At 36.8% G+C, this 24,026-nt stretch overlaps 3 protein-coding genes across 6 annotated transcripts; 1 reads left to right on the top strand and 2 right to left on the bottom strand.

Moving 5' to 3' along the window:
* Window positions 1–167: 167 nt before the first annotated feature.
* LOC116173066 (guanine nucleotide-binding protein-like 1) lies at window positions 168–5,183 on the bottom strand. Its single transcript, XM_031490354.1, has 6 exons — window positions 5,011–5,183; window positions 4,633–4,952; window positions 4,441–4,581; window positions 887–1,598; window positions 613–837; window positions 168–536 (listed from the first exon to the last, which is right to left on the bottom strand). The coding sequence occupies exons 1-6, from the start codon at window positions 5,087–5,089 to the stop codon at window positions 301–303; spliced, it is 1,713 nt and encodes a 570-aa protein (XP_031346214.1). The 5' UTR covers window positions 5,090–5,183; the 3' UTR covers window positions 168–300.
* Window positions 5,184–6,253: 1,070 nt separating this feature from the next.
* LOC116173065 (transcriptional protein SWT1) lies at window positions 6,254–11,336 on the bottom strand. Of its 2 annotated transcripts, none has more exons than XM_031490352.1 (6): window positions 10,494–11,336; window positions 8,143–8,338; window positions 7,641–7,802; window positions 7,484–7,587; window positions 6,551–6,947; window positions 6,254–6,500 (listed from the first exon to the last, which is right to left on the bottom strand). In XM_031490352.1, the coding sequence occupies exons 1-6, from the start codon at window positions 11,190–11,192 to the stop codon at window positions 6,343–6,345; spliced, it is 1,716 nt and encodes a 571-aa protein (XP_031346212.1). In that variant the 5' UTR covers window positions 11,193–11,336; the 3' UTR covers window positions 6,254–6,342. The 2 variants fall into 2 exon arrangements, with proteins under 2 accessions (XP_031346212.1, XP_031346213.1); XM_031490353.1 differs by having other exon boundaries at window positions 7,641–7,796; window positions 10,494–11,335.
* Window positions 11,337–13,350: 2,014 nt separating this feature from the next.
* On the top strand, window positions 13,351–22,448 carry LOC116173067. Of its 3 annotated transcripts, XM_031490357.1 has the most exons (6): window positions 13,351–13,698; window positions 17,716–17,847; window positions 17,901–18,096; window positions 21,609–21,775; window positions 21,824–21,919; window positions 21,965–22,448. In XM_031490357.1, exons 2-6 carry the CDS (start codon window positions 17,836–17,838, stop codon window positions 22,346–22,348), a joined length of 855 nt encoding a protein of 284 aa, XP_031346217.1. In that variant the 5' UTR covers window positions 13,351–13,698; window positions 17,716–17,835; the 3' UTR covers window positions 22,349–22,448. The 3 variants fall into 3 exon arrangements, with proteins under 3 accessions (XP_031346217.1, XP_031346215.1, XP_031346216.1); XM_031490355.1 differs by having other exon boundaries at window positions 13,372–13,698; window positions 17,716–18,096; XM_031490356.1 differs by lacking the exon at window positions 13,351–13,698 and adding an exon at window positions 14,006–14,132 and having other exon boundaries at window positions 17,716–18,096.
* The last annotated feature ends 1,578 nt before the right edge of the window (window positions 22,449–24,026 follow it).

Raw genomic sequence — 24,026 nt, 5'->3', positions numbered from 1 at the left:
CAAACCCGAGCATGGCTATCTGAATTATTATGAATTTTGTATGGGGCATACAATACTTGCGCGGTTCCCAACGATAAAAGTTACGCCCACTGCACGCACCGTGGACACAGAAGCAGCTGTAATTCTGAATACAGGGCGAGAATTCTAAAAACTAAATTTAAAAAAAAGACCATGAGAAAATAAATGTATTGTATAACACACATTAACCTTAAAGATCTAAAAACGGAGCTTCCTTAACATTAAAACTGCAAAATAACTGATCATATTACAATAAATAGCAACAACAATCACTTTTTAAATCTAATCTGCACTTAGCGCTGCAAATTTATTTGAAGAAACTGGTCCCTCATCTTCCGAAGAGTCAGTATCTTCATTAGACTCAGAGGCTGAACCAGTCGCAGCATGAGACACTGATACACCAACCTCTTCGTCTTCTTCATCATCTGTCGCTTCGTGAAAGTCACCCGCTTCTTGTTTGACAACGTTTCCCATTATCCATTTCACTGTCGCATTTTCGGGATGACTACACCAAAGCTCTGCAAATTTGATGATTAGATGAGAGTACTTGTTCGCCAAGAACCACAATATAAACAATTGAATTCGCGAACGTACCTAGATCCTTGAAGAAACCTGGAGGTTTCAAACACAGACAAATTTTACCATCCAAAGCAAAACGAAGTAAGTTATTAGCTGCTCTGTACGTATCCAACCTTGCCGCTTTCGCGGTGACAAACCCCCTCTTTTTAGCCCACGCCTCGCATATATCCATAGCGGACCAGTCGTCATCATTTTCCGGATGTTGTAAGCGCAGCATCTTTTGTAAATCCAAATTTTCGGCTAGAAACGAAATTCGAAAACTCGGCCAATTTCAACGGTAGGTACAAACCTAAAAACTTTATAGTCGTGAACGGCTCTCGAAGTTGCGCGATCGGAAAGCAACCCATTAAAACCTGCAACACCTTCGGAACTTTCGAGGGAAAAACCAAGCCGGGACAGTCGCACAATTTCACATTTTGAGTAACGAAAATGGTCTGAAAGTGCTTAGTATGGCCGGGAGTCTTCGAAACGCTGACAACTTTTTTCCCCATGATAGCGTTAATCACCGATGATTTTCCAACATTCGGATGCCCAATGCAACCAATTGTAAGAATACCGTTTTTATATTTTTCGTGCTCGAAATATTCGGTTTCCGGTTTAACTACGTTGATCAATTCGTCAACGTCGACTTTGTCATCGTGCCCGTTATCCTGCAGTTCGGTTTTGACCTTATCTTGCCACGCTGATAAATCCACCTCATCGCCAACGATTTCTTTACAGACATCGATTAGTAATTGTGTTCCTTCCGCCGCTATTTGAAACTTCGTACGCCGGCGGCGTGACTGCAAGCCTCCTTGATTGGCTTGATTGCCGATTAAATTGTAGGTCGGCAATGTGGTGAATAGGAGGATGTGCAGTTTCGGATACTTTACTTGGAAGTACGCCTTCCAGGCGACAACCAGCTCAGGTGGCGCCAAATCTATTTTGTTTAAGACCAAAATCATGTCCTTATTTAATTTTTCTGACACGTAAGTGTAGAGTGATGGCGGAAACATCAATCCCTACAAATTATTTGCGAGTTAAATAGTTGCTATTAGTACAGGAGTCAGTGTAGACAAAAGTATACTTCATAATTAGACGATATTCTTGCTCCATTCTCTTTCAAATTTACCGCCTAATAATATTATTATTATTATACCGCTTATCGTCGAAAGTACGTGTCACTTTTTCATATAGCGTAACGGACCACCCTTTTCCGCTTCGAAGTTACATCAGTTTTACTTACCACCCGGTATTTAGAAGCGTTTTAAGTTGGGCGCTTCGTTACGAAAGTGCCCTGCCGAAAGTATTTGTGTTGGTTCTATGAGTTGAAGATCGAAGGTATACTAATTGATTTAATTTCTAGAGTTGTGTTTCAGCCGCCATTACCGTAAAGAAAAGCTGTAATTAATTCGCCGTTTGCAACCGTTTCCGTAAAAATATTTCAATTATCTTTGTTGCGTCCGAAAACTCGTCATTTAAAAGACGAGGGCGAATAATATTTTAGAATTTCAGCTCCGTTACGTCATTATTAGCGTGTTTTAGTTTCCCATGTTAATTAAAAACAAGCTTAAAACCAGTCGAGGCCGTGCAGTCTACGTGCTTATCCGCAAGCTGACCCTGTCGGTTGATCTGGTGTCAATTAGATTACAGAATTTTGGAATTTCATCTCATCCATTGAGGCGAGTATAATTAACGATAGCTGGTTAAATGAGATGCAGTAAACAGAATCCGATTAAGTCGTGAGTGATCTCAAGAGAAGCGCTCTTAATTAGGTAATTTAAATGTCAAGACCAATTGCACATTTTTAGGACGTCCGCAAGCAGCCCAGTAAATTTACTTGGGCAATCGTGCCGTATTTAAATTATCGATCTTTTGCCTTTGGTGTTTAGCTAGTGACATTTGTAAGTACCGTACTCATTTTTGATACTTTCCCTAAATTAATTTTGAATTGGTACCGTTCAATTTTTGCTTTTACATTAAGTTTAGCGCACCGTATTTACCGCCTTTCCTTTTTTTGCACTCAAAATTCTACCACTAGTTCTAATTGCAAGGTAAGCTTTTTGTTACTTTCTGTTCCACTAATTATTAGGGGGACAGTTTCGCTTTCTTGCATTTGATTGCCAGTAGCTACCGCTAATTAAATTATGCTTTGTTGCTTGCGTTCCCGTTAAGACAATCGCTACCGTGTCCATGTACTCTAATTCTGCTTTCAGATCCTTGGCCAGAAGCCGATCGCCTCCGTCAGCAAGATCTCTGGAGACCATTTCTCCGACGTTTTGTCTGTAGCATCCGTGTCAAGGGACAAGTCCGTATCCTTTGGTGGCGCTCGAGTCCGTCCGTCTGTCCCGTTCCGTCAGCTTTCGTTTGAGTTGAAAATGATGATTAAATTGTGAATGTATAGTTTCTTTGAACTTAATTTTTAATTTAACTAAGCACAGCGTTTAATTTTAAAAATTGACCCATTGCGTGCGAACTACCGAAGTTCGTCGCAATAGTTAAATTAAAAGCATCAACAAATACATTGTCAATTGTAAAATAACTTATTTCAGTATGTATATCAAGTTTTGAAATACTTTACTTACCGCTAGGATAGTTTATAAAAAAATAATTTTTTATAAAAACACGATAGTTATTGATATAAAAGTACCTAATAATGGAGCAATTTTTTTATTTAAATGCTTTTGTAAATAAGAAAGTGCGCATGCGCAAAACAATATTTTCGAAATTATTTCGTCAACCAAAAAAGAAGTTACAGAAAAAAAAATAAGAAAACCCGCCGCCGAAGAGATGGACGAATTTAAAGAAACCAAAGAATATAAAACTGATGAATGAAGATTTGGAAAAATCCAAGTCGGATGAATTCCAAGAACCAAAAAAAAATCCAAATGGCGCCAAAAAAAATGGTATGGATTATAGTTTTACACTAACTTGTAATTAAACTTCCAAACACTCATCCGATGAACTTAAGATTGAGATTTGGCTGACCGGGTACTAAACAAAAGCACCTGTGTCCAGATAAGTAGTTTTAAATTAAATGTTTCCTTATTCTATTTAAATGAATGTACGAAATTAATGAAACACAACAGCCCTTAACTTACTTATAAGTCCCTAATTTCCAGTCATAAAAGACACTACAACATTACAATTACCAATAAATAAATTTAAAAATTCTGTGTCCATCTGACATGTCCCTCAGGTTCTAAACAAAATAAATAACAACACTATACAGGATGTCCCATCTGAAACTTTCCAATGTCAAAACCACGTTCACATCACGTAGCTTTTCAACTACACGGTGGCTCGCTCTCATCGTCTGCATTTACATCATTTAATTCTCTACCCACTCTCTTGTCTCATTTATTTATTTATTTTATTCTGTTTTTTTATTAAATGGGCTGGGTTTCTGCCGAGCCTATAGATACCTGTATTTTTTCCGAATGATGAGCTCTTTTAAAATATACAACAAAAAATGCATGTCTGTTAACACAATAAAAGTTGATAATGGCGATATTCGTCAAATTTAATTGGAATAAAACAGAAATTAACGAAAATAAAATACCATTTGCATCTAAACGATGTAGTGTTAAAAATACCCCCCTTACCACACATCGTTAAATTTAATTACAGAATGGAATGAGCTTTAACATGATCGTGGATCATGCCATCTGACCTTTTTAAACAATTTATAATAATTTTTCATTGTAAAGTACCTACCACTTCTTCTGTGGAATGCCTACTCAACATGCTCATGAAAAAACAAAATTTCATTGTACATCATTATAAATGTGACTGAAATTTTCCTGATTATGACGTACGGTTTTGTCTATACCAACTCTCATACGACCTAAATTAGTTAATTACCGCAAATCTAATATCGACGATAAATAATATGATATCGGACATTTCCAAAACCCGCCACAGCTGCCTCCAGGTTTCCAAATTCAGTTCAAAGTAACCCAATTCCTTCCAATCGAAGCTTTTCTCGATATTAACTATGTATTTCTGAAACAGTTCAATGGTTATCCTTGCTAGATACGAAAAGAATCAACTAACGGTGAAATATTCGTTCTCCTTCATATTTAATTTCTCTAAAGACTCCTTGAAAGACCACGGCGGTCGTTTCGGAAAGTCGAGTTCGGGCACAAAGCAACTGTCGTAGTCAATTTCTAGGTCTTCTTCCTTCGCTTTATTCAAAGACTGGCAGGCTAACTCCTTACGTTCCGTAATTTCAGCATTCGTTTCGCGATAAAATTGCAGAGCGTAACGGTTTGGTTTAGAACTCGATTTTGTCGTTTTGTAGTCGTTGACATTGAGGACGCCTCTCGACGAGCCCTCGTCTTCATCTCTATCGTAGTTTTTGTGCTGAAGACTGCCTGTAAAATGTTGAGGTTAGGGTGGAATTTCAAAAATTGTGAAATACTGGTCACCTACCCAATTTATTTGTCTGCCCCTTTTTTAGCTGCATTTTTGCCTTGTGGCTGATTGGCTTTCTTCGACGTCCCTGTGGCATTTTGATTAATTTTTTAGATTTCCAAAACAAATAATTCAATTTCAAATGGTTCAAAATATGCTGTGTCTCTATGCACGTTTACGCAAATTAGATATTTTGTCGGTGTCTATTGCAACCGATTTTTGTACATGGTGTGCTGTAGTAAAAAGGAATGGTTTTGGACAAATTGAATTTACCTGTTGTTGTTGATAGTTTATTAGAATTTATACAGGAATGTCATCAATATATAAATTTTAGGTAATTGTCAACCGCAAGTGGGGTTGTCACTAATTTCTCTCTAGAAGTTCGAATGATGAGTGTTTCACTAGGTGAAGACGACCTCTCAAAAATACTGTATTGACAAAAAACGATATTCCACTTCCTGACTGAGACATTGTCATATTCACATAGTAATCTTGTTATCCATGTGTCCTTCCACTGAATGACAATGACCTTGGTAGCTCCTTCCTAGTACAGTGACTTAATTTAATTTAATAGTCACTGTACCTCCTAGCGCTCTGATGTTAAATAAATTGTCCTAGAATCCTTGTACCGAAAATACTGGGTGGCATATTAAAACCAAAACTGTGTTGATGCCTTGACTATGTTTAAACGTGTATTGGTTCCAGACCGAGAGTGGACATTTCCTCTATGCCATTATTCGTAATCATACTCTCATCAGACCATATTTTTGGATCAGGTCATGTGTTCTCTTGGAATTTTCTTGTGTACCTTTCGCAGAATGAGCGACGTCTTTCTAAATCACCTGGTCTAAGTCTATCAAAAATTCCTGGTTGGATTAAAAATTTACCTCACCTTAAAGAGCATTAAAACGTTGCTGTGTACAAGTGTCATTGGTTTTGCTCTAGGTCAAATATTAACGCCAGAAAAAAATAGTTAGAAAAATTCGATTCTTTACTTATTTACGAATGCATTTAAATTCAAATTAAAAAGGTGTTAATTGCCATTCGAATCCTTTGTGCAACCCGGACACTTCTCATGTCAGATTTACCCGATTTACAACACTGAACCAAGATTTATTTCAGGTGTTGATCAAATTTTGTGTACTAAATTCTTTCGAATTTTTGGAAGTTGATCGAGGCCACCAATTTTCCGAAATCATTAGATGTTAGATCCTGCACAAAACTAGACCTGAACTTCCTGTAGAAAGAAAATTCCAAACTCTTATCAAGAAAATGAAAAATATATAATGTTAACCAAAAATCCTTTGTGTAACAACATTAGAAAATTGCAAAGGTAACTGAAAAACAAAACTAGTTGGTATATACGAAAAAATCTTTCGTAAGATCTTCAATCTTTTTCCTACAATGTATGGCATTGTCTTTATATGCAACACTGCCTTCCTGAATGTACGAGCAAATGCTCAAGCCGGTATCGATGAAGGTCTTAATTTTCGAGGCACTCATTGATTCTACAACAGAATATAGAAGTTTGGTACACAAAATATCTTCAGCTACTAACCTAAATCGCTATTTTTACTTCTAAACTCGATGAAATCATTAATCGTGTACATAAACTGCTTCCGTAAAAAGAGACCGAAAATGGATCTCCAAAATTTCTTGAACAAAGAAAGACATTTTTCCAAAGTCCAGGGGGGAACCGTCAGTTCTGGGTACATTTTAGCCCGAGAAGACCCGTACGCGTCGGTCGTTTTCGAGTCGATAATATAACTAAATAAAGTGGAAAATTCTCCCTCCACTTGTTTCACTTTGCTATAGTCGAAACCGGGTCGTAATTTTAAGCCGTCGCCTGTATCTCGATACGGGTCCAGTCCTTCTATGATTTTCTGATGCGAGTATGCTAACACGCCGTTAATTAACGCTTTGTTGCGTAAATTTATGTCATTAGAAAGTAGTATCTGAAAATATAAAATACATTATAACGCACTCTCCGGTAGCATTTTTCCGCAACTGAGGGCGCTAATTGTGTAGGAAACACATGTAAGATCTGTAATTCCGTTCCCTAAGCGGTGAACGCAAAGTATTAACTATACAGTCACTGTGTGAAACATATGGAGCATTATCCTAAAGCGCCCTCTAGCAGATATGAATAAAGGAATAGTGTACGCTTGTGAATAAAAACTCTAGTTTTGAAAAATCCACGACAGAATTTTTTTGATCACCCTGTTTGACCCTCTTTTCATCCCTTATTTCACAAGAGAAAATATATGATATATCATTTTGTTTCCACGTGTCCTGATTTTTTATATTTACAAAAATGTACTTCAATTTTTATTATTCTGAGACACAGTCAAGTGCAATTTGTATTGCCTACCCGGGTACATAAATAATAATAATAATAATACTCTTTATTTCCATCGACACGGGATAGTAGTGCATAGGATGCGTCAAAAAGTAAAAATTCAACAAAATTCCGGAAGTAGGTACTACTTACTGCATTGTGTTTCCTCTCCTTAATCTGCAAACAACAAAATAGTATCGAATCGTCCGCATTTTTGCTTGCAAAATTTTGCTCGGCTGCGTCCAGCACCGATTGCCCTAAAAAAATTCCTCCGAAATTACATCAACATGCGGCAAATCGAAGCTATTACCTTTCACTTGTTTATCCTGCGCCGATAATTTTTCATTGATAAATCGAATGGCCATCTTCGCTTTTCGCCCCAAGTCATTTTCGCCTATAGAGTCCTTCAAATAGTCCAATTCTTGAATTACAGTCCAAGGAATCATAATCGATGGATTGACAACTCCTGAAACTTTAAGAGTACAGTTTTTCAGATATTTGTTGTAAAACCCGCATCAAGTTAGCAATAGACATTTTTTTAGTGCACACTTCAAAAAGTAAATTGAAGTACTGATAAATAATAGAAAATGTAAAAATGTTACCCTCCCCCCCTAGCTCCCCCCTGTCACCACATTTATAAAATTATCCATTTTTAAAAATTTGCTTAAAAAATGTATTATTGAAATCACCTGCTGAATTGATGTGGGTTATTTGTAAAGGTGATCGAAACAATGGAACAGCTTTTTGTTACATACATATGTGTTACATTTTTTTGTGTCATTGTTATCACACCAATAAATTATTATACATACCGTTGATTTCTAATGAGAGCAACTCCTCGATAAGACCCAAGTTAGAGATGAAAACGTTGGTATCAACCACAATGTAAATTTCACGAAACATTGTATCGTTTACTTCCATTTTTTCGAGAGTAGTTGAAATTTTCTCTTGGAAAATGCTCATCGGCGTAAGTTTTGATATGACGTTTTTCTTTCGCAACTTGGTGATCTAAAACACAATTTCAGCACGTGAAATCACTGAAAAGTTTATGTACACTAAAAATATGCTAATTCACAAATTCACCCTTAAATATTATACAGTGAGCGGCTAAAATATGAGAAAAATTCATTTAAAAATCAATAAAAATACTGCTCCATTAAAAAAATCAACTTTGGAAAAATCTACTTTTTGACGCACCCTGCATATTTTCTCTTTAGTGCAAAAAATGCGCAAAAAAATTATGATAGACGTTTTTAAATGAATGTGTTCCATATTTTAGCCGCTCACTGTATACTAATACTGAAAATACAATGTAAACAATATGTCATGACTCCTGACTGACTTTGATCAAGGTAATAATTTTCCAAAAGGTAAGGGTTCGTTCACTAATCACGTGACGCTCGAAAGGGGGGAGGGGTTTAAAAATCAAGAAATATCGCAACGGGGAGAGGGGGTGTAATGAGAGGCATTTATTTTTTCGCTGAAACGCGCGATTTCTAAACCGAAAACGTTGCAGTTCCGAGGCAAAGATTTCTCCGCCCACTGCGACAACTACCTGGCTTTGTACTTAAAAAAATACACAGGCTTTTGGCTGGGGGAGGAGCTAACCACGTATCACCAAGCAGCAGGGCTGCTATCTCTAAAATCCGCCAACTAGGACAGGAAGCGTGAAAACCCCGTATTTAGGGATTATAAACCCGGCCATATCAACTGAAATTTGATTAAAAAATATTTTCAAAAGAAATAAAACAAACAATTTATTTTTCTAAATAAAACAAAGCGTTCTCTATCACGAAACAAAATCTTCTTTAACTGTTAGGAATCAGCAACGGCTTACCTACATTTTTGAATTCTTTAAATGAAACAATAATTTTAACAAAATAAAATACAAGTTATAGGAAGTTTAATAACAATAATTTTTAAATGAAACAAACATTTGGTCTTTTAATAAAAAAAAATGTTTAAGGAACTATTTACATTTCAGGTCTTCGGTCTTCCGTCTTTCCAATAGCCTTTCGAATATCTTCCTTACTTAAAAGAAATTTAAAAAATCTACACAATTACAGTATTGTATTTTATTTATATCACTGACGAGACTGTTTCAATGTCCAGCGAAATAATGATAACAGCGACAAAACATATTAAATATCAATGAAAATATTATACAGCGTTAGACTTAATTTCAGAAGTGTATAGTGACTGAGTAGATGTGTCAGTAGCCTAAAACCCGGACAACCAACAAAACCACGCCCGGACGCCCCTAAACTAGGACAAATCTGGGAAAACCCAGACGGATGGCAACCCTAAAGGAGGAGAGGGTTACAGGTTACCCCTATGGGCACATACGCTAAAACAGTCCTCACTGTCTATCAAGGTACAAATTTATTTTCATGGATAATTAGATCAAAATGAAAATAATTGAAAAATCTTGGGTTAAAAACTTTTGTCAACAATTTAATAAGCCGTGTCATATGATGTAATAATATACAGGGTATTCCATATAAAAATCTTACATTTTTCTTATCAATACGATGCTGTTTTGTTTTTTTAATTACAGATCTGGCTTCAGCAGACAAAATATTGAGTTATTTAACCGTCTTTCTAACTCTACAACAAAATTGAAAAAAAACAACTTTCGGAAAAGTAATCACAATAAATCCTATACCTACAATACCTTCAAATGTTAAAAAATTTCTTAGACATTCCCTGGAAGGTCTTCCAAAAAAACCTTGAAATACACTGTTCAATATTGGCATGACATAATGCAGATTTGGAGTACAATGTAAGGTGGCAGACCTTCACTTCTACCACTTTGAAAACTGGAAACCTTACACCCCAAATGAGTAAAAGGCGAGCCGAATTTAAAAATATCAAGATTCGGACTTGACCCCCCCCCCCCCCAAAGGTGGGTGCCATTTTTTACTTTTTAGTTCAGAATCTGTGTTCTGTTTACAATTTTTAAGTTTTTTGAATTTTTTTTTCTTCTATGAGATCAAAGTCGCTGAATGCAAGTGTTAATTTCTGCACAAATTCTTTTAAATACACGAATCCAGAAATGAATATGTTCATCTCATTTGTAATGTAAAAAACAATTTTGCTCAACTTCGAAGAGTAGTGATGTAAACGAGCATAGTACACGGCAAACATTAAACCAACAACTTACATTGTCAAGAACTTCCTTCTCCTCAAACGCACACCAGTCCATCGCCTCATCTTCGCTATTGTTGGTGTCATTTGATGTTGATCCATCTGGGAACAGTAAGTTCATACTATCCTGTACTGCACTGGTACCAAATGGGGGGTGAGCTGACGTCGACGAGGAAGGAGGTTTGAATGATTTTTTCAAGTTTTTAAGTCGTTCTTGTATACTAGAAGGTTTCGCCGTCCAAGAAGGTTTGGTATTTGAGCATCTCGATGAGGAAGAATTGGTGCATGAACTGTTACTGTGTACCTCGGAATGATTCGATTCTGACCCGGTACCGAAACTATCTCTCAACTTTTTTAAACGGTTGTTAGCCGAAAATAGGGTATTGCGAGAGTTTGCAGGATCGTACGGACTAGTTTGCCGTTTCGATTGGTCGGTGCTTGAGTACGGGCTAGTTCGCGGTTTCTGTATGTGAATTGGTGGTGGAGATTTATAGAAAGGCTGTGGTTTGCTTGTGGTTTCCTTTGATGCATGTGTCGAATTTTGATCGCTTGCAAAATTCACAGATGGATCTTTGAAGAAGGTAGGTTGATGGGACTGTGGACCGTTCGAGAAACGCGAGCGTTTGCCAGAAGTGTCTACATCCTCTAACTTCCGTTTTCTTATCAAATTAATGGACTTGTTTGCTCTTTGCATTTGCCTACCACTACCATTCATTGTGGGTGATACATAAATTTTATCAGGTAGTGTACCTCGAAATCACAATTTGTTTAATACTGAATTTCACCAGCGCGCATTTAACGTAAATATAAGACTGTTCAAAAGTTAACCTGCTCAATTTTAAAAAGAATTGTGTCTCAACTACCGACCAATAATATGAGATTTGCGTGAACGATAGTAGCAATAACCACCATAATACTAATGTTCATACAGGGTGACCCAGTATAAAGATTCGAAATGAAACAAACGCGCCAAGTTTTGTAGATCATAATTTGTTTGTCTGATATTTTAATGTTGCTTCTTCTTATATTAGATTGTTGATTTACTCAATTGATGGTGTACCAAGAATTACAGTGTACAAGATGAACTATATAATCATTAATCACACAACTTCATTTCTTACGGATACGTCAACGTCACGTACTTAATTGGTCCATTTTAAGTATTTTTCTAAAGTGGTAAGGTGGATGCGGTCACAGCTGAAGTAGTTTAATGCTCTACGTTTGTTGTACAGTGGACAGCCAATTCTCAAGTTTTGTTGGTGTCTAAATAAAATGAAAACATTGTTATCGCTCTGATTTCCAGGCATACTTTTGTTCACGTTCGCTATGAAACGGTATATGGGTAATGTGTAAATTTTCCTATGTTAAACCAATACGTTATATACTTTTTGGTTAAACCAAATTCAAATTTGAAAAACTATGAAATTGAAAATAGGTCTCTACTTGAAATAGGACGTTTTATGATTAATAAAGCACTAGATCAACTGCTGCATACATGCTAAACAACTCCTTAAAATGAAGACAATAAGTGCCCGTATATGAACTTTAGCATAGAAAATGATAATTTATTATTCTTAAACCTCTACGAGCTATTGGTTGTTACACCTCTATAGAAACACCGCTTCATCATTTGAATTTTGAGGAGAGAACGGCCTCTTCCTACCTCAATTTTTCCAATGTGCTAAAACGCAGCCAGATGTATTTACACGAGGGGAGCGTTAAAAGTATTTGGACCTTCCCGCAGCTTAACCAAAAAAAGTTGCGCAATAAACTGTTATTATCATGCTATGAAGAAAACAAGAAAATTCCGATTACTTCCGAAAGTATACCAGAAAAACCAAAATTTTCCGATTTTGATTTTATTTTTTCTGATGTTATTTGAACAGATAGGTACAGTTTATAACACCTCGCTACCTCACATCTCGAGAACGGAACACCAGGAAAGGATGCTCGCAGACGAAAAGTGGACTGCTGTTGTTAACATTCAAAGTGCGAATACCTCAATAACGAAGAGTCGAAGTAGCCTCTACTCACAAAAGGAGAAATGGAATATCTAGTCCGAATATCACGAAAACCCATAGGAAATTTGTTTGTTTGGAGCTACTTGCCTTTGGCAATCGTTCATATGAATATACTATTGGGCTTTAAATGTTGAATTACATACTTTTAGTAGTTCAACTACGCTGTAAAGTGTTTAATTTGCTGTTAATTTTTCGAAAGAAATGATGGTTTTGTCCGTTTGTTTCTCGAGAACGAATAGAGACAGCGGTGTCAAACGTTCGCCAATCGATTTCTACGAATTCAAATTCTATTGATATTAGCCGGATTAAAAGTCGGGTTCCCGAATACGAGCTGAGTGCCAAGAAATACCCCATCATGCTTAAATTTCATTAATCACAAAACAAGACGGGGCAAGTCAAACCCAACAATTTACCTATAACTTAGGAAAGTGCAAATGTACGTTTTGTTACAATTCTGTGATTAGGGTAGGATGCAATCCCTTCGTGAAAGACGCACAACAGCATGTGTATCTAGCTACGTAGCCTTACTTCCAAACCCACCCTTAAAAAGATGATAGTGTTCAGTACATGGGCACCTATGTAAAAATACGAGAAAGTAAAGCAATAAGTACCTATGCCTCAAGAACACTTCTGATTTTCATAGTATGGGTCTATAAAGCAATTCTGCTATTTATAAACCGCCTAGCGATAATTATAATCGCTTCTTCAGTTCGGCCATAAACACATATGGGGGCGTTTGTATCTCTTATAATAGAATCGACCGCTATTTAAAAACCAAATCCGTGGCATTGGGTGCGTGACAAATTATTTTCGTACGTGCTACAATTAAAAATTGATGGATAGGAGAGGTACTTTTGGATTTGTTTACATTGCGTGATCAGAAAATACTGCAACGCTTTTGTAATGTTGGGGAAGTCAAGGTGCGGAACGATTCATGAATCGCTCGCCTTCCTTTCGAACGCAAAAGTTCCCCCCTACACTTTTACAACCAAACAGTAGTTGACGGCTTTTATATTTTGCTTTATAGAAGCGCGACATTGAATTTTTCTTCAGAAACCAGTTTCGAATCAAACTGCGATGACGCGCGCGGGTTATACGAATTAATTCAAAATGTTACGCGAAAAATGAGTTCCGAAGTCAAGGGGGATGGATTTTAATGTTTGCTTTCCGAGGATTAATTCTTTTGGAACGTTCAGAAACGTAAGTTTTTATGTTTTTTGCGATGTATTCCTCAATGTATTTCAATTACTTCATCGAGTACTTTAAATTTTTGAATCTTTTACTTATACCTACGCGTGCAAGGACACGATGGGAAATTGTATTCAAATTAACAACCTAATTTTGAAATAATTGTGTGGAAAATCCACTTTGTTATTAAATTATTACTGAAGCAAGTTTTAAAAGACGACATTATGGTACCTCGGTTTTTCACTCTTCAGTTTTTGAATCGTCAAACTTTCCTTATATTCATTTAGTGCATTAAGTTAATGGCTATAGGTACTCATCATTAGTCATAGATAAATATTTATGTTACATCGCAATTATACATATCATAGGTATACATATTTGTTTATTTACTTACTATGATGCAGCCAATTTGTACCCAAAAGAGGCCCTCGCAGTAAATTTGTGGGGTAAGTTTTGCTCTTAAAATGTTGACATCACCAATGGATTATATTTCTTCCAGACGTCCCAATAACTCTTTGTAAGTACCCTTTTCCGCCACTCCCGCTCTAGAGATATGAGGAATTATCACCGATTACGATAATAAGGCGTCGAGGAGGATGACTGTGATTGGTAGAAATTAATTCATTTCGTTGAAATAAAACCAATTCCCCGATTTGGTAAGCGGTTGAGGAGCAAGACTGTCACCCTCATCTCTCCCTCGCCCATTGATCTCGAAAACGTGTTGCAGAGGAAAGTTATAGTTTCTAGAAACCAATTCCTTTCGATGAAACCTTTCATTAGAATACAAAAAACGCGCCTTATAACTTTTTACCCAGTATTTCCTCTTCTGTCTTTTTTTAGTTTCTTGTTCAACTCCCACTGACATTTCCCAAGGAAATATTTCATCCTCACTAGATGAACATTTTAAAACCTGGATACGGCACACGCAAAAACATACTATATTTCGTGCCTCAGAGATAGAGGTCCGATTACTTATATGATAATTGCGCTGTAATCATATCTAAAGAAGTGATGAAATAAGATTTGCTTAACAATTTTGTTGAAACTAGGAGAAGACTTATAAAACGGTACGTATCTTATCTTCTTCTCACCATCGCCATTCCCATAATTTTAACACATGTTAATTGGGAGAAATTTCTGTACTTACAATGGTTGCTCAGGATCCCTCCTAATCTAACCCTGTAGATAATTAAAAGGAGTGTATTATAGGTTAATAGGTACCTACTCATTTTCCATTGCCTACTATTTTGACTTTTGATAATATATAAGGAATTTGGATTCCATTTACATATAATTAACGTATATAATTGAAGGTAGGTACATAATCAATTTAATTATTAATTATATTACACAGGCGGCAAGGCGTCAATATTTTAAATAATATATAGGTCATTAATATTAGAAAAAGAAAAGTAATGAAGTTAATGCCTTCAAAGAGGAATTATTAACCCCCAGATCACTTTCCGGACAGTTTTATTGATACACTCATATATTAGTCAATTCCTATTGACAAAAATTTTATGAGAGAGCTGTTCCAAGTTGTTCGCTGATAGTCGCGTTCGAGGCTTTAATATATTATTGTGGTTTGTTGATGTTTTTGTCTTACTTTTGCAAAGAGTAGGTAATACAATTTGGCAACAGTTGAATGAGTAGGTGAATAGGAAAAGTAAGTAAAGTGTTCACTTTAACGGCAAGGGTAGATAAAGTGAAACAAATGATTGTGCATTCTAATGACATCTGTCATTCTTATTATAAATGGGACGCGTATCCCGAAATAAAATTCAGAATTCAGACTCGGAATTCCGCCTTTGAACTCAAAATTCCGACTTTAAACTCGGACTTCCACTATAAAATAAAATACTTATGGCCGTTCTACGCCTTTGTACAGAATACAGTCCTAAAACCAATCGCATCTGGATTCGTGCCACAGGTAAGGCCACACGTAACCTCGTATCTAAATTACGCAGCCCGGCATATTCGCGCTCAAGAAAGTTTCCTTGAAATACTCGCCCCTAAGAGTAAGTACTCAACGCAAAATCATCCTCAGAGTATTAGCTCGCAAGAAAACTCACCCCACAAGGTTTGTACCCGAAAAAATCGGTTCTTGGGCCGGAAACTTCGTTCCCGCAATATTCTCATCCAAAAAAAGCCACCATCAAATAAATTTGCTTCTGGAATATTGTTCTTCCTCTCGGCAGAAGTTCAACGTCGCCCATAAAACTCCTCAGAATGTGGGCCCAAAAGGTTGAATATTTGTCTCTCCCTTTCTCTACAAGAAAAGATTTAAAGGAAAATTTAATTTTGGGAAGAGTTAGAAGTATATGTTAGTTAGGTAAGTAATTGCGAGAAACATCTTGCGTTGTTTTTGCTAATGTTAAGGTGAAATGAACTGGAAAAACATTTATATTTCCATTTAATGGACTTTTGAGTGCTATTAGCTTCTCGCATGTTTCACTTTCAATTTCACAATAAAACAATGTTCATTTATGGTAGATAAGTACATCAGCGAGGAAAAAATGCGTACCTACCTACCTACCTAAACCTACCTTACGTAACGTGAGCAAATTTTCCAACTCCGGAAATAGGATAGTGTTATGAAGTATGAGAACCTTCACACATTTACAACCTCTATGCACGTATATCTTTTGGGTTTGGTCATTCCGGTAGCCTTCCATAACTCACCGGAGGCAAACCTAAGCCTCATTTTTGTATGAAATTCATTGGCCGGAAGCGATAAAAACGTTCTATTAATTGAAACGTTCAAAATTCGTTTCGTAACGGACTCAACTTTTCATATTAGACACCTGGTTTTGAGATTATCATCATCAGATGATCATGTCCATTTCCCAAAGAAAGAATCTTCAAGAGATCTGCACTATGCAGCTATTGCTTTCTTCATTTCCATATTTTATATCACCCAGTACAGCCAATGAATTTTAATTTCTTATTCAATGGAAAAGCCGATGAAGGCAGCTTTGAATCGATGTCAACTTCTGTGGACAGGCGTAGGCGTACCACCTACCTACTATTTATAGTTCAATTAATATAATTGCGATTTTTATAGTAAAACACGTACACACTATACGCTAACAAGTACTGAATATAAAGGTTTGTGCGTGTAAAGGTGAACGACTATTTAATTTATTATCTTGCTTGTTCATTTTATTCGTCCTGTTTATATGCAGATGAGCTAGCTGGACGCATGTTAAAAACGGCATTAATATCCTTGTAAATTTTATTGGGTAACAAATGTTAGAGAAAGTTGTTTCTGTGCGTTACGATGCAAGTTTAAGGAAAAAATAAATATTTGGCATTCCCACGTTAAAAATTGCGTGATTTTTCCATTTCCAATAATGCAAGGTTAGGCACCTTTATAAAAGAAGTTATTCAATCAGTCTCTCGAGAAAAGGTCGAAGTGTATATGTACCTATGAGTTTTTCAAGACAAAAATGATTATGGTAATGTTATCCAAAATGAATTGGAATAATGGAATTTCTGATAAAAATCATCCCCCACAGTTTTATTCCTGTCTGAAAGTAGAATTGAAAATCAAACTGTAAAACAGAGAAAGGGGATATACCCCTGGATATGCCTTATCAATTGTTCCACTGGTTTTTCCGCACGACGAAATTTCGCCCCTGTAAAATTGTTATAGAGAGCTCGTTAATGTTGATAGCTAAGTCTTTCGTTACTGCAGCAGATTTAGGATTCTGTCGAATTTGACTACAATGGTCATTTATGGTAATCAATTTCGTCGGGGAAGCGGCAGAAGTGCCTCCTTCATTGCAATAATCATTTTCTAAGTATTTAGGTATAGCTATAGACACTTTTACGGTTCCCATATTGTGGGTTAATCAGCTATCAATAGCAGATAAATAATTAAACCATTCCCTCGGTTAAATAAGCGCGGCATTTCATTATTAACATTAAGACCACCTGTCGCCGAAGTAGAAACTTCCGCATAACAAAACCGCGTGCGCATAACATGTGCCATTTTTTTCCGTTAAACTACATTCGTTCTGTTTACAGGTACGCAAGAATATCCATTTCCATCAAATTAAGTACAAAGGTATAAAGTAACCATGAACGGCCGAGGAAAGAGTGTCACATTACCACGAACGGGTACAAATCCAAACGAAAACCAAAGCAATGGAAATACTGGTATTACAAATAGACCGATAAGTTATTACGATAATATTAGGGAAAATGGACAGGGAATCGATCAGCCCTACGAGTACGAACTGCAGGAGTTGCACTTCGAGAGGGAAAGAAGTCCCACGCAACTTCACCTTTTGAACACGACGGTACCTCAAAATATTGCGGGTACTAGAAGTTTGAGCGAACGTCACGAGCCTACAAGAAACAGTTTGCGTCACAGTCGCATGATTGTCATGGCAAAAAGTGGAAAAGGTAATAATTTCTTAATTAGATACACCTGCGCAAGTTCAAATTACTTTCCGGGAACAAACTTAGAAAGTGCCTTTTTTTGCAATTCAACAACAATGACTAATTTCGAAGATGCGGTTCACCTTAGTGATTTTCCGACACGGTCTGACGTCTATAATTGGACAGGAAGTCATTTTACGGTTTGGTTGCTCTATTCCGCGCCCGAATTATTAAAGACACTTCAGGGAATTTATTTATAAAGTCGAGACTTTTTTAAGCATCTTCAACAGTTGCTCTTATATTAGGAATTTACTTGGCGGCAAAGATGCGTCCTATGGTACTTGAGTTCTGTTTATAATTTGCCGGCAATTATAAGCATCGTTACACACACAAATGAAGAATTTCATTCATCACGTAACGCTTTTCAGCCGCCTAATAACTATAGAATAGTTATGTTCAATCTTCCGCATTTACCTATTCTTCTCATACTTTCATATAATCGATCTTAGCCCAAGGGGTAGCTCTCTTTTATAAAGTTTTTCTTTTTCATTCATCATGTGCATTAAAATCGATTAGGTACAGTTATTGACAAAAGTAATGATAGGCTGAATAGATAAATCCTGGAGCATACGCAACCATCAACAGTTGAAAATATTGTGAAACTTGGAAATGCGAACCAATAGTAAGGAATTTCCTCCTGCAGCTGCAGAGTTTACCTATTAGGCGATCATTACTTTTGTCAATGACCCTACGGACCTCCTCAAGTCTTCACTGCTAACATCAGAACTCTCGACCGGACTATGACTATCTTCAGTTCAATGTGTTTTTCTAATGTTAGTTCCCTTATGTGTATGGTTCCTCTTATTAAATGATTGATGTCGATTTTCGATTCCATTCTTTTGAGAGATACCTAATCAACAACCTCAGTCTATATGACCTGCTCTCAATATAGCTGTGCAGTGTAGTAGGATTTTCCTAAGTTTGCACGCACGCCATCGGTGTATTACATCTGAATTATGTATGTTTACATAGTATCTGCAATCGATAGAACAGAATAAGTATGGAAACCACACGAACAGTGTTGCATTGTGGTTAATATACCAGCATTACACCAATGATCCTCCCAGTGTACCAACCACAATGCAGCACTGCAGGCTCGTATGATGGCTTCCTATAATACTGCAGATACTATGTAAACATACCTAATTCAGATGTAAAACATCACTTAAAATTTGGTAAAATTTCATACATTCCCATAAATTGATCACCAAGGTATAGGTTTCTTCATTTGTTTTACTCAAGTTATATTTTATACCTAATAAAAAGCGCTCGTATTCTGTTAAAATCCTTCGAATTCCCTTGAATAGACCCAGTAGCTCTTAAAGAATTTATGAGGCTTAATCCAGCTCTTTCTCGAGCCTTTTGAGTACTTTTAAAGTACCATTCTCGAGCTTTCGAAGGTTTTCTATGAACTTACGACATTAAAAACCTCTGCCCACGGAGGCTTGTAAGGACGCTAGAATATTCTGTAAAAAGCCTAGACTAGACTGGACCTTCATTTGTTATAAAAAACTTAGAATGTCCAGAAAAGTAGGTACTTATAGATCCTGAAACGCGTTTAGAAGACTTCCAGACCTATGCTACCAACTCCTCGCATCTGGTTACGTAATTGCTAAAAGTCCATTAAACATTCGAGAAAAATACGTCACCTTTCGCACCATTAATTTAATACGCTAAGAACAAACCTTGCCCTTTGTACTTCGTTCCCCGCTCCAGCCACTCTTGAGGTCATGATCGACCACAAAGTGGTTTGAGGTTGTGACACGCCTTCGATCATAGGTGGTATATGATCGAAGGGTAAAACGGCTTGGATCCCTCTGTCACATGTCGAGCGGAAATCCCTTTCTGCCAGTTCTTGCGACCGAAACGATTGCGTGAGCCTTTGATATGGTCATGTGTAACTCACATTCCGTTGGTATGGTGCAGGTGGTGAAATTTTATTTTGTTCTTCGGAAGGTCACTATTTTTGATATAGGTACTTAATTAGACTGGTTTGATGCTGGTGAAAGCAGAATCGTATAAACCGTATGGACCGGCGTAGATCTGATGAAACGAAAAGATTTTGTCAAAAAGTCCGAGTGCTTGCACTTACGCCTTTCAACTTTTGGGAATATACCGAACATATAGGTTTCTCATGTGAGGCATTTTACTTTTGCAAATTGGGCCTACGCACCCTAAAACCGTAGAAAATACGACGATGGTTAAATTGGAAAAAAGTTGCTCTACAAGACACCCTTGCGAGATTTTTAATACAACGTTTCGTTTCGGAGAACCCATCACCAACTTTATTTTTTGTATAGCCCGTAAAAAAGTATATACTGTATTGACTTGCATTTTTTATTGCGAAAACAACGATATACGGCACACAAAAACAAAACAGTTGGTTTCAACAGGATGGTGCACCCGCGCACAACGCCCTAATCGTGCGAGAATACCTATCGGATAATTCCCTAATTTAACCATTGTCATATCTTCGATGGTTTCCGAGATCACTATGGTAGATATTCTTATCTTGGACACAGTGTATGTATTATGCCCTGATACAATATTTAAGGAATATTATAAATGCCAAGTCACATAAATTAATTTCATGGTTGTTAAGTAAAGTACCTAGGTACCTATAGTGGTCAAAGTAATCGTAAGATGATTCACGTAACATAAAAAGGCAATTAAATTTGTATAATAAGCCATCAAGGACATAAGTCTCATTTTTGTAGTAAACAGAACATTAATCCTTAAGTGTAAGGTACCTTTATGGACGCTCACTAGACCGGAATTAGTCTACAAGTTAATTAAAGCTTTACGGCGGCGTTACGCATAGTTTGTTAAAAGGTCACCATTTCCATAACTTACCTAGTTAGGTACTATTACCATATAAGTGATAATCATTTGAGCTGTCTCTATCAAACAAGTGCCATGCCAAATCACCGATGACGGTTTAACTTCCGCTTTCCGTTTGTTCATTAGACAAATGTTAGTTTCATTACGTGGGCTACTTCCGTTGTCTGCTACCCTTATCAGTCACAATTCACATTACATGGTCAGTTTGCGTCAATATGGCTTGTCCTGGGTCGAGATCTCTGAAGTTCTTTGTTCCACAGTATAAGGGAAACATGCGTGATCGTCTCATGACGCTGGATATATAGGGCGGACAAGGTGTATGGGGATGGAACCGCACCTCTTTTCGTTTCGGAAATTCTTGCCTCCAAGTGCTCCATGAGTGTAGCCTTGATGGCTCGGACTTTTGAAAGCTATTCCATAATAACCCATTGGAATCCCATATCATGTCAATTACCTTCCTGGGAGTTGTTACTGTTTTTCATTGGCTCATATGGCCACATTTAAAACATGTAACACGGAGGCAAACAGACCAGCTATATTCGTCTTATTCAAAAACTGAATTGCTCATCCATGAGTAGAGAATTTATAATTGTCCCTTGGAACACCCTGATTTCATCAGAAGTACTCTATTTTAGCGCCAATCAACTACGCACCACTCATCCTAATGCACACAAAGCTAGCCAAAGCGTTAGTTGGATTGCAGATATTAATCGGGGTAGCATTAGCAACATTATCCCTCTGGCTACTATTATGGGCGCCAAATCTTCGACAGCGTGACAATCCTTATTGGAGTGCAGCACCGGTAAGTTCAACATTCATTAACCACAATTATACGATGAATGTGTTTCAGATACTGTTATCGGGAGTGTTCGGCCTAGTCTTACTTAGCTGTTGCAAGATAGATTACCAACAAGTTCACAATCGCCAGTTCATCTACTCGCTGAAGGTAATGTCGACTTTCTCCAGTCTAGCATTAACTCTTATCTTCCAGATAGTGAGCTTGTTCTTCAGCATTGTTGCCGGCGCGGCTTGTTTAACAGCATGCATCTTTGCGATAATTCACCTACTTGCACTTTCGACAATGGCGTGCGCGCCCATAAATCAATTAAATGCGACGTGTCAGTGCACATTGAAAACGACCGATAATACCACATCATTACCTGTTAAAAGTTACCACTACATTGACCTCAGCTGTCTCGAAGTGACTAGCATTTTAAGTATTTTAATGATATTTTCGTGCGGAACGAACGCGGTAGGCGCAATTGCTTCCTTGTGGTACGTTTACTTGCACTGGATTAGTAGATATAATATGAATTATTCCAAAGTACGTACGGGGGAATGTAGACCAAAACCAATTTTGGTCGGTAATTCTTGATTGACTATCAACTGTGATATAAATGTACTTTATATCGAATTGTTCATCTGAAAAAGTATGAGATGTATCGTCCGGACAAATAAAAATACATTTTCTTGGAGGAAACTAAGTTAGTGTTAGGGTACTTTTAATTTTCTATACATATGAAAAAGCAATTCTAGCCAATTTCTGAAGTATCCCCTTTCACGTCCTAATGAAACTTCTTTGACTTTAGTGAATGTAAGGTTGCATTCTTCTGTGACGCTGAAGGCTTATAGGACTATTAGATTTATATGGTACAAATTTAGAAACCGTAACGTATTGTTAAATCATGTTGTACTTAATGATTTGAACATTTTACCATTTTTTATACTCAACAATAAGCCATTTCTTATTGTTATATTAATAAATCAATCCTAGCGATATTTTACTTATTTTAATTTTCAGGTATACCCACTTAAACGTCAATCAAACCATAAGTTTATGTGAGAATATGAATCATTTTTAATCAAAGATTATTATAGGAACTACTTAAGTGCATTCAAATTTTTATCACACCCGATGAAGTACCTACTGATGACACCATTGAATAAGCACTTTCAATGCTGATACCTAATGTTGAAAAGTGTGATGTGCAATTATGCCTACTACTTTCTCTTAGTGCAGAACAATTAAGTACAGTGTTGCTAAGGACTACCTACAGTTTTTTTGACTGTTAGATATCAACTTTTGCGTGTGAACCCTGCATACAAAGTCGTACCTACTCTTTAATACCATTGTATATTACCTACAAGAAGACGCGAATTTGGTAGGTATTATTGTTAAGTTTTACGTGTGTACGATCTGTGTTCGGTAATAAACGTATTACCGTGCCCATAGTTTGTGTAAAATAGTTTTTTAATTAAAAAAGTAAAAATTCTGTCACTTCCACCAGACTTTAACAGACTAGCCAGTTTCAGAACAATGTCTTTCTCTCTGACCGTCGCGATGTCAGTGACATTTGCGGAAAGACTAAACCTCCACCTTTCCTATACAAAAAATTGATTTCAAAACTTGTCACTATATTTTCTTTAGAGAATGCTAGCGTGAAACAGAACCACTAGAGTTTCTTTGACTACACCGCACATTCTTGATGAAATGTTTCAAAACTAGCAAGAAATGTTCACCAGTCCTGTTCACATGTCCCAAAATCAAGCTCCCTGAAGGAGCTTCATTGCCTAAAACTTCCAAATTCCTTTTCCTCAGGATAATATACGCTGGTGGTACAACGCTATGAGCTTAAGTAACGCGGTTAGGAAGGAACGTTAACGATCGTTATTATTATAAGATTGTGAAAGACCGGAAATTTAGTTGATGATCATTAATGTAAAAGCAAAGTCAAAAGGTGCCATACTCTCGCAAAAGCAATTGCCAAAGGTAAAAAGAGTACGACGGAGAAAAACCTTGACGTTTGATTAATACGGGCCAAAAGTTAGCTAACAAAATAATTTGCGGAATTATCAAGTTTAAGCAAAAAACAAATTTTGGAAACAATAGATCAGGTAAGCAGGTACCTAAATTCTGAGAAAGGGTGAAGGGTACAAGATGTGATTCATCTTTGGTGCAATAAAGTCCTTTTGTTAAGAGGAAGATGGAAAATTACATGGTCTTGTAGGCAAATTCAATGTTACGATAAAATATGTGAAAATCATTGAATCAC

This window comes from Photinus pyralis, unplaced genomic scaffold (assembly GCF_008802855.1).
Source record: "Photinus pyralis isolate 1611_PpyrPB1 unplaced genomic scaffold, Ppyr1.3 Ppyr1.4_LG6, whole genome shotgun sequence".
In the NCBI taxonomy this organism is placed as follows: domain Eukaryota; kingdom Metazoa; phylum Arthropoda; class Insecta; order Coleoptera; family Lampyridae; genus Photinus; species Photinus pyralis.
This window is presented reverse-complemented; position numbering and strand designations above follow the sequence as displayed.